This window comes from Sylvia atricapilla, unplaced genomic scaffold (genome assembly GCF_009819655.1).
Source record: "Sylvia atricapilla isolate bSylAtr1 unplaced genomic scaffold, bSylAtr1.pri scaffold_144_arrow_ctg1, whole genome shotgun sequence".
NCBI classification, from domain to species: Eukaryota; Metazoa; Chordata; class Aves; order Passeriformes; family Sylviidae; genus Sylvia; species Sylvia atricapilla.
Genome location: NW_027077072.1, coordinates 1 through 10,664, shown reverse-complemented (window position 1 = coordinate 10,664; position 10,664 = coordinate 1). Strand labels below are relative to the sequence as shown.

General features: G+C 58.7%; 2 protein-coding genes across 2 annotated transcripts; both read left to right on the top strand.

Moving 5' to 3' along the window:
* Positions 1-1,468: 1,468 nt before the first annotated feature.
* On the top strand, positions 1,469-2,704 carry LOC136374825 (zinc finger protein 418-like). The gene is made up of 2 exons (XM_066340215.1): positions 1,469-1,517; positions 1,704-2,704. Exons 1-2 carry the CDS (start codon positions 1,469-1,471, stop codon positions 2,693-2,695), a joined length of 1,041 nt encoding a protein of 346 aa, XP_066196312.1. The 3' UTR covers positions 2,696-2,704.
* A 2,978-nt stretch (positions 2,705-5,682) lies between these two features.
* On the top strand, positions 5,683-9,221 carry LOC136374824 (Fc receptor-like protein 4; the record flags this gene model as incomplete). Its single annotated transcript, XM_066340214.1, is given in 9 exon segments — positions 5,683-5,731; positions 6,170-6,216; positions 6,218-6,509; positions 6,762-7,022; positions 7,112-7,353; positions 7,355-7,397; positions 8,166-8,468; positions 8,553-8,636; positions 9,200-9,221. Coding segments are annotated over 9 exon segments (1,343 nt in total), but the record flags the coding sequence as incomplete, so codon positions are not given.
* Between the last annotated feature and the right edge of the window lie 1,443 nt (positions 9,222-10,664).

The window sequence follows — 10,664 nt, the reverse complement described above, 5'->3', positions numbered from 1 at the left end:
GCAGCTGCTCAAGGACCCCCTGCCCTGGAACTGTCCCCATCTCCCCCCCATCCCGGTTCCCAGTGTCCCCTGTCCAGGATCCTCCTCTCTTCCTGCTGTCACCCCCTTGTCCCACGCCCATTCCCATGTCACCCTACTCCCGGTCCCATCCTGCTCCCATCCCAGTCTGGATCCCATTCCCAGTCTCATTCCCTGTCCCTGTTCTGTATTCTCTCTCTAGATGCTGTTTCCATATTCCCAGTCCCATAGTCCCTGCCCTGTTCCCATTCCCGCATTCCCAATGCCATTTTCATTTCTACATTCCCTGTCTCATTCCGATTTAGCAGCTCCCAGTCCTGTTCCTGTATTCTCGTTTCTGATCCCACCTTCCTAATCCTCATTCCGTATTCTCTCTCCGGTTGCTGTTCCCGTATTCCCTGTCCCATTCCCATATTCCCATCCCTGGTCCCATTCGCGGTCCCTGTTCTGTATCTCCAGTAAAATTCCCAGTCCCCGGTCCCGGTCCCTGTCCCCGGTCCCGGTCCCTGTCCCTGTCCCCGGTCCCGGTCCCCTCTCATTGGACGCCGCTGCCATCGCTCTGCCCCCCAGTTCCCCGCGCTGCTCCCTCCCACCAATCACAGCGCGCGATCGCTCGTGTATTTGCATAACCACGCCCATTTTGATTTGGCCCCGCCCCTCGCTGGCTGCAGCCGCGGCGGGGCGCTGTGTCCTCCCAGTTCCCTCCCAGTGCTCCCAGTAAGAGCGATACTGGGAGGAGAAGCGCTCCCAGTTCCTTCTCGGTGCTCTCGGGATCGCTGCCGGGGCCGGGCCGCTTTGGAACCCGCCCAGGGCCGAGCGTGGCTGCTTTTGGGTGTGGGCACCGCCCGGGCCGGGCTGGGAGCGGAGGAGGAGCGGGAGGAAGAGGAGGGGGAGAGGAAGAGGAAAAGGAAAGGCAAGAGCGGCAGGAAGAAGAGGAGCAGGAACAGGAGGGACAGAGCAGGAGGAGGCGGAAAAGGAGCAGCACGACGAAGTTCTCCCCATTCGGAACCCGCAGGTGAGCGGGGAGGGGGAGCTCGCCCCAAATCCATCTGGGGAAGGTCTCCGGGAGGGGTTTTTTTTTGCGCGGCAGAGGATGCTTAGATCTTGCAGGACCTCAAAGCTGAGCCTGATATGCCCCTGGAGTGATCTTGGGGGATCCCACGTGGCGATAGAGGGGACAGAGGGAAGATATTGGGTTAGGAGATCCCCGGGGGGGAACACGGGAGCCCCGGAGCAGGGAGAGCACAGAGCGGCGATCCTGGAGCCAGGGGACCCCCGGCAGCCTGGAGAGGTGTTGGAGCCTGGAGATGAGCGAGGTCCGGGCCCCCCGAGGCTGAAAGGGGCGCTGACTTCTGCAGCTGCACTTGTGCAGAGGGATCATCAAACTCAACGTGCTCAGCGCTTGTTTTCCCTTCCAAACCAGGATTTCCCATTCCTAAACCTTGGCCCGATGGAGGAGGAGGAGGCTGCGAGGAAGATGGCCCGGGAGCCCCAGGCAGGTGAGGAGGAAGTCAGTGCCCCTTTCCCCCTCTCTCCTGCTCCATGTCCCAGCCCAGCATGTCCCCTGGCTGCAGGACAACCGCACTGTCATCACCGTCCTGCTGGGGATCCACTGGGGGGAACTCCTTCCCCTTCCCTGTGGGACAGATTCAAATCCCATCCTCTCCTTGTCCTTCCTCTCCCAGACACTGAGCTGAGGTCGGAGACCAGGGGGGAGAAATCCTTGGAAGAGGCTGATTCTATCAGCTCCACGGCACAGGAATCCAATGGGGAGGAAAAGCCCCAGAGATCACACACGAGGAGGGGCTGCAAACGCAGATCACAGCAATCCGAGGAGGAAAGACCCACCCTGAATGGGAGAGGGATCCGGAGATGTGGCCAGAGCTCAGAGCTGGAGATCCCTGAGCAGCTTCACAATGCTGAGAAACCCTACAAGTGCTCAAAATGTGAGAAGAGCTTCAGCCAGAGCTCCGACCTGATCCACCACTGGAGAATCCACATGGGGGAACGGCCCTACGAGTGTGGGGAGTGTGGGAAGTGCTTCAGGATAAGCTCCCACCTGATCAAACACCAAAGGAGCCACACCGGGGAGAGGCCCTACGAGTGTGGGGTGTGTGAGAAAAGCTTCAGCCAGAGATCCTCCCTGATCAGCCACTGGGGAATCCACGCTGGGGAACGGCCCTACGGGTGTGGGGGGTGTGGAAGGAGCTTCAGCCGGAGCTGCCAGCTGATTGTCCACCAGAGGAGCCACACGGGGGAACGGCGCTACGAGTGTGGGGACTGTGGGAAGAGCTTCGGGACGAGCTCCCACCTGACCAAACACCAAAGGAGCCACACCGAGGAGAGGCCCTACGAGTGTGATCAGTGCAGGAAGAGGTTTTCAAGCAGCTCCAATCTCCTCACACACCAGCGGGTTCACACGGATGAGAGGCCCTTCCGCTGCCCCGACTGCGGGGTGGGATTCAAGCACAACTGCACCCTCGTCACCCACCGCCGCATCCACACCGGGGAGAGGCCCTACGAGTGTGGGGAGTGTGGGAAGAGCTTCAGCCGGAGGCCCAGCCTGATCAAACACCTGAGGAACCACACCAGGGAGAGGCCCTACGAGTTTCCACAGTGTGGGAAGAGCTTCTCAGACAGCTCTAACTTGACCCAACAGCAACAGAGCCAGCACTAACAACAGCCCTGCAAGTGGCCCAAGTGCAGGAAGAGCTTCATGCGCTGCTCCAGCTCCATCCCCATGGGAGGATCCGTGCTGGATGATCCCCAGTGGCTCCCGGTGGGCAGAGCCCTGGTGATCCGTGGTGCCAGTGATCTGTGTTTGAGAGACACCTGGGTGAGGGCTCCACATCTTCCTGACTCCCTGTGGCCTGGATTTCCTTTTCATTTCTCTTTGTCCTTTCAAAACTCCCCAAACTGAGGTAAAAATAAAGGTGTTGAACTAAGATAAGGATGGGGAACATGAGGGGATCTTCCAGGGGATGTGGGGGATGCTGGGTGTGAGGGAGTTGAGGGTTCCTGGCAGGGACTTGGGGGTTGCTCAGGGCTGTGGGCACACCAGGCCAAGCAGCTCTGAGAGAGACCTCAGTGGAGGTTCTGAGGCAGCTGCTCAAAGACTCCCTGCCCTGGAACTGTCCCCATCTCCCCCCCATCCTGGTTCCCATTGTCCCCTGTCCAGGATCCCCCTCTCTTCCTGCTGTCACCCCCTTGTCCCACGCCCATTCCCGTGTCACCCTATTTCCGGTCCCATCCCAATCCAGACCCCATTCCTGGTCTCATTCCCTGTCCCTGTTCTGTATTCTCTGTCTGGTTGCCATTCCCATATTCCCAGTCCCATATTCCCTGTTCTGTTCCCATTCTCATATTCCTCGTCCTGTTGCCAGGCCTGCATTTCCATTGCTATATTCTCTGTTCTATTCCCATATTCCCAGTCCCATTGCCATATTCCAGTTTTCCATCCCGTTCCTATCTTCCTATTCCCCATCCCATATTCTCTGTCTGATTGCTGTTTCCATATTCCTTGTCCCACTTCCATGTTCCTAATTCCAGGTCCCATTGCAGCTCCCTCTCCCGTATTCCCATTCCCAGTCTTTTTCCCATATTCCCTGGCCCCTTTCCTGTTCCCCATATCTGGTCCCTGTCCTGCATTCCCGGTCCCATTCCCAGTGCCATCCCCAAGGGCCACCTCTCACACGGGGCCCTCAGGGCTCCACAGCTCGGGCTGCCTGTGGCACACAAACCCTCCATCCCTGCTGCTGTCCTTGGCAGCTGCACAGAGCACAAGGCTTTGGGCATTTCTCACAGGCCCCCGCTGGCCAGAGCAGCCCCTCCTGCCAGCACCTGCTGTGCCTCAGAGCCCTCCATCATGCTGGGGACATGGAGGGGACATGAGCCTGCAGGAGCCTCCTGCTCTTGAGACAGGAGCAGGGCTGCAGCTCCAGCCTTTGGACCCTGGGCTGCAGCAGCCCAGGGGAGGCCCAGCTGCAGAGCTCACAGCCCTGAATGAGTTTCCCTGCAACATTCTGAGCATCTCATATTCTCTCTTCAGTCACTGTTTCCATATTCCCTGTCTCGTTCCCATATTCCCATGCCTGGCGCCGTTCTTGGACCCTGTTCCGTATCTCCAGTACTGTTGTGTTGCACAAAAAAGTTAGTTTGTTTTGCACTGGGTGTTCTTTGATTATACCTTCCCATGTATCTTTGCACCTCTCCATCACTTGATACGCCGTGTATCACCCCTCCTCCTGGGACTGCGCCCACCGGTCAACAGACCCCCTTCCCTCCCCTCCTCTTTAGGGCTTAAAACTCCTCGGATGAGGGGTCCTGCCCTCTTTTTCCTCCTGGATTTTGTCATGTGAGTTCTACATTAAACCTGTGGGACCGTTTCCTACGAGCAATAAGAGCACCTTTTGTCTTTTATCTTTGTTCTAGCCCAGATTTCCCCCAGAGGTCCACAGGGCCGGACCTTAGGGCTGAGGGAATCAGGGCACAATACCTTTCCCAGTCCTATTCCTGATCCCTGTCCCCTCTCACCAGGTGTTGCTGCCATCGCTCCAGCCCCTCCCAGCCCTCACATGTCCGTGGAAACATTGCTGTGCTATGGCCTGGGGTGTCCTGACACCACTGGCACCCCCACACTGGGTCACACACAGCACACCAGGGGTCCCAGGTTCCACAAACAGGGTCCCCCTGCACTGGGATGCTCTGGGATGTCCCTGGGTGCAGGGAAAGGGCTCTGGTCACACCAGGGGGTGACCCATGGAGCGGAGCCCACCCAGAGCCCTTGGGGTCTAGCAGGTGCCAGGATGGGGACACCCAAACCCCCCTCAACATTTAAGACTCTCACAGGGGGCTGTGCCCAGTGGCAGGTCTGTCACACGTGTGGGCACCACTCTCAGTGAGAGTGAAGTGATTGGGTCCTTCCTGCCTCCAGTGCTGCCCATCCTTATATCTGGTGGTGGCACCTGAGTCCTGGCACACAGAGAAGGAGATGTGACCCATGGGGACACCCAGCCTATGCCCACCCCTTGGACCCCCATTCCTCTGGGACCCCAAGCATGGAATCCCCATTCTTTATGCCACCTCTCCCTCTGACCCCCATCCCAGTATTCACATGGCCCAGGACCCTATTTCCAAGGAACCCTCTCCCATTCATTCCATCCCCTGAAATCCTCCTTCCCCCAGGACCTTGATTCACCCAGAACACCCCACTGCTCCCACAGCCCATCCCTGGCACATGCATCCCATGACCCCAAATCCCTGCAGCCCACATTCCCCTGGGACTCCCATCCCTGAATCCCCCAGCTCTGGAACCCCCAGTCCCATGGCACCCCCATCCCAAGTGACTCCCCCTCCTCAGGCCCCTCATTTCCCATGGACCCAACCACTGGGACCCCCCATTGCCCTGGACACCCATCCCTGGCTCCCCAAACCCCCTGAGTCCCCCAGTCCTGAGAACCCCATGTCCCACTGTGTGCCACCCAGCCTTGTCCCCAGCCTTGTCCCCACCCTGCCCACAGCCTGTCCCCAGCTTGTGGCCACCCTGCCCCCAACAAAATCCACCACCATGTGGGGCGAGGCCTGACCCTGCTTCCTTCCCCTCTGTCTGAAGAACTCACACCCAGGGGACAGTCACCCCTGACAGGCAGTGGACAGCCAGTCCACATGGCTGGGGACACGGGGATGACCGGGAAGGTGACACTGCTCCTGTGGGGTGAGTGCCCCGGGCACGGGTCTGACACCCCAGGGATGGGCCCTGGTGAGGGAGAGACCGGTGGGGAGGGGGCACAGGGGGGCTGTGGGGTCCTTCCCCAAGGCCAGCAGTCAGTGCATGAGGTGGCCTGGGTTGTGGGGTGGCTGAGGGGACATGGTCAGGGTGACAGGGATGGAGATACAGGGACAAGGGGACAAGCACCATGCAGATAGAAGCTATGGGACTGGTGAGGGTGACCTGTGCCAGCACGGAGTTCCCATGCCTGGGGTGTCCAGAATGTCCTCATGTCCTGCCTGAGCATCGGGTGGCCACAGTGCCTCCATCCCCGAGACATCTGTGCCACTCCAGCATCTCTCTGGGGACAGTTCAAGGACCGCCCCACACCCTGTGCCCCTTTGCCATTGCCCAACCACCAGCCCTGTTCATTCTCCTTTCCAGCCCAGACCCTCGGCCTCACTGGTGAGTCCTCGGTGGATGCCATGTCCCCACCCCTCTGTCCCCAGCCCCACACTGGCCCTGGCAGGCTGGTGTCCCCGGTCACCCACAGGTGCCCAGACCACCCAGCTCCTGGTGGAACCCTCCTGGAGGCCAGCCGTGCTGTGGGACCAGGTGACACTGACCTGCCAGGGCTCGGGGACCGCCGGTGACACCACCTGGTACAAGGATGGGCAGCACTGGGGGCAGGAGAGACCAGACCACGTCCTTGTCACGAAGAGTGGCACCTACACATGTGCCAAACCTGGCACTGGGCTCAGCCCCCCCGTGAGCGTCTCAGATGGTGAGGGGGGTTTTGCTGTCCTGAGCCTGGCACCTGCTGGACTCAGAGGGCTATGTGTAGGGTCTGCTCCATGGGTCACCCCCTGGTGTGACCAGAGCCCTTCCCCTGCACACGGGGACATCCCAGAGCATCCCAGTGTGAGGGAACCATGTTTGTGGAACTGGGGACCCCTGGTGCTCTGGGTCTGACTGAATGGGGTCGTCCCCATGAAAATGTTACCTCCTCAGTGTGACAGGACCCTCGTTCCCACAGGCCCATTGGTGCTGCAGTTGCCAGCGCGGCCGCTGCTGGAGGGAGACACGGTGACACTGCGCTGCCAGTACACATGGGACATGCCGGTCACTTCGGTGCGATTCTACCATGGGGACAAAGAGATGAGAATTCTCTATGGGACCAAGCTGTCCCTGTCCCCACTGCAGCTGCACCACAGCGGCCACTACCAGTGCAGTGGGCGGGTTGACTCTGAGCTGTCACCGTGGGTGCAGTCGATGCCCGTGAAAGTGACAGTGCACGGTGAGCACCCCACAGCCGCCACCCTGACCTCCCCACAGCCACTCCACAGGGACTCAGGGTCACAAATCCCCCTCCTCTCTCCTTCCCAGAGCTCTTCATGGTGCCAGTGCTGGAGGGTTGCCCCAATCCCTTTGAGGGGTCTCTCCTCAATCTCAGCTGCCTCAGCACCCCCAGCCCCTTGCGGCCCCAAACCCGCCTCCTGCACCACTTCTACTGGGATGGGCAGTTGGTGGGGGGCCCGCAGGTGTCCCCACAGCTCCTGGTGCCCGCCGTGGGGGTCTCCCACTCGGGGAATTACAGCTGCCAGTTGCAATCCAAGGGGGGGTCCGTGCAGCGTGCAGAAGAGCAGCGCCTCGCTCGGCGTCACAGTGCACAGTGAGTGTGGGGATGGGCACGGGGAGCCCCCACAGCCTCCTTGAGGTCCCCAGCCCTGCCTGCAGACCCAATTACTGCCCAGAACCACCCGTCCCTGTGTCTGGGTCTCCATATGTTCCTGTGTCCCCTCCCTGAACCCTCATCGTTGCCTTGGGTTCCTTTCCAGGCCACCCCATCAGCTCTACACCACCTCTTCCTCATTGGGGTCCCCCTGCCTCTCCCCATTCCCCCAACCAGTCCCTCACTGTCCCCTGGTGTCCCTCCCCACCTGCAGTTGTCCCTCTTTTAGGGCTGTCCCTGTGGGTGCACCCCACTGGGGGACAGGTGGCACTGGGGGACCATCTGGTGCTGAGCTGCGCAGTGGCCACAAGACAGGTCCCCTGCCCTTCACCTGCCACCAGGGGAACTTGGGGACACTGCTGGGCACTTGCCCCCACCTCAACCTGCACCACGTTGGGGGACAATGACAGAGGCCAGTACCGGTGCTGGGTCACCGATGGGCACAGCATGGCCAAGACTCCCACACTGAATGTCACTGTCCTGTCACAGTATCCCCCATCCAAGCCATGCCACCCTCAGCCCAGCCATGGTACCCCACTTTAAGCAATGGCCACCACCACCACAGGACACAGTCCTGTAAGAGCAGAACTCTCTGGTTTGGGGTGTCCTTCACCCACACCCTCCCATATATTCCCCATCCCTTCCCTGTAGCCCAACCCCACTCCGGGGCCCCTTCCCCCAGTCTCAGCCCTGTCTCTATCCCCACAGTGCCCGTGGCCAATGCCACCATCAACCCCGGTCCCCTGTCACACCAGGTGCACACAGGTGACCTCGTTACCCTGCGCTGCTCAGTGCAGGTGGGCTCAGCCCCTGTCACCTTCACCTGGCTGCACAATGGACCGGAGATGGCCCAGGGTCCTGTCCTGGAGCTTGGGGACGTCGATGAGGGACATTCAGGTACCTACCAGTGCGTGGCCACCAACCAGCTGGGACAGGACGGGCACCGCGTGTTCCGGGCACTCAGCGCTGAGCTGGCCCTGGAGGTGACCTCTGGCTCACCCTGGGTCACAGGTGGGGGTCACACGGGGTCACCAGCATGTCCAGGACCCCCAGGGTTCAGGGTGACTCAGATGTGTCCCCCTCTGTCCCCTGCAGTGGCTGTGAATGTCGCCAGGACCCTCCTGTTCCTGGTCCTTCTCCTGGCTGTCATTGGGGGCTGTCACTGCTGGCACCGCCGGGGTGGGTGACAGTGGGGACAGGGATGGTGGTCCTGGAGTTAGAGGAAGCCCCCAGAGTGGAGGCAGAGCTGGGGCAGCACCCAGGGCCCCTGAGCTGGGGGAAACTGAGCCCACAGTGACCTTGGCTGGGGGTCTCGGGAATTCGGGAGGAATTTGGAGGGTCTTGGTTGGGCTCCAGGTCCATCCCTGGGTGGGCTTTGAGAAACATTGGGGTGGCACAGGGAACTCCTGGAAGATTTTGGGAGCTCTTGGAGGGCCATTCAGGGATGTGAGGGGAGCTTTCTGGGGTCCTGAGGAAGTTTGGGGGGGTGCCCCTCCCTGCTGGGCGTGGGGTTCTGGGGACTTGAGTGGGGACATTGGGAGGGGTTGAGGGCATTGTGGTGGTGCAGAAGTTCTGGAGGGCTCAGGGGTGCTTGTGGTGGCCAGGGGGAATCAGGGTTCTGGTGGGAATCACATCTCCAGTGGGGATCTGGGGGTCCCATGGGTGGTTGGAGCTGCTGAGGTCCCAAAACGGTTCAGGGGTCTCAAGGTCCCCACAGTCAACCCCTCTCCTTTCCCTTGCAGCCGCCAGGAAGCCCCAGGACATGTGAGTGGGGGACTCCAGCCAGGACTCCCCTTTCCTCCTCCCCAGACACCCCTCAGACCCCCCCTTACACCACAGGACCCCCTCAGAGGAGGGGGCAGTGCTGGACCCCCATGTCATGGGCACCGAGTGGGCAGGGGGGACAGGGACACATCACCCACAAGTGTCACCCCACCCAGGTCATCACAACTGGTGTCAGTCTCAGAGCCCCACGGGTGTTCCCCAGCCCTGCCCCACCTTAGGATCTAAAATGAACAAAGTGGTGCTGCTGAGACCCCAGGAGGCACAGCAGGACTCCCATGACACTTTCGAGAATATGTTGGGACGCTGGGGCACACTGGCAGCACTGGGGGCCATCGATTTCCCTCAGTGGTCCCTTCTTCCTCTTCACTGCATCCCACAGGGCTCCTCATTCCCTCACCCAGTGCCCAGCAGGCACAAGACCCTTTCCTTCTTATTGTGCCCAAAACTCAGCATTTTGATTAAACTGTGTGAGAAACAAGGCTCACTCCTTAATATTTGTACATGTTTAATAAGGGATAAAGGAGACCGCAAACAGTGTGCTGAGTGCTTGCCTACTGCCAGAGGCACACGGTTATCTGTAACAAGCCTTCTTATGTACATTTTCATTGTATTGTTTAAATACATATTCAAGAAGATTATACATATTCAAACATTCTTTTGAGTTTACTTCTACCAGAAAATCTTTTGCTTGGTTTGACCCATGCCATGTTTTCTTCAAGTACATGCCTGTGCTGGTTTTGCATTGATTGAAAAAAGGCTGTGGCTAAACCAATCAGTGATTAGCTTTGAATATTGACAACTTGTGGAACCAATTCAAGAGCTAGGTACGCCTCTGTGGCCACACAGGTCCAAAGGAGAAGAATCCCGGGACAAGTTCCCTTCTCTCCCTGGCTGGGCAGAGGTCCCCAGGTGCTGACGGGATGTTCTTCTTTTAAATAATACCCCTTCAGTTGACGTGGCCCATTATGCAGCTGTGGGAAGGCTGTGTGATATGGGAGGGACTTCACAAATGCAGATTCCCCAGCAGCTGCTTTTGTGAGAACTAAAAAGCCACAAGAGAACTGTTCTTTCTTGTGGGGAAGTTTCCATGACAGACCAAAAGAGACTTCTTTCTAGAAGAAGCTGATGAAAGACTACTTTATAGGTAGTAAAGTGATGAAGAATTCCAAGTTTTGTCTCTATACTTTGTCCGTAATAAGGGAAAGTTATGGGGGAGTGGAAATGTTTTGAGGGTTTTATTCTAATTCTTATTGTTTTTTCTCTCTTGTAGTTTTGGTAATTAATCTGTCTATATACCCTTTAAAGTTTTCAGCCCACTTTGCTCTTCTCCTAAGCCTATCTTACAGCAGAAAAAAGAGTAAATAATTGTAGTGTGCACACAAATCATTACACCCTCGATTTCACAATGGCACAACCCCCAGT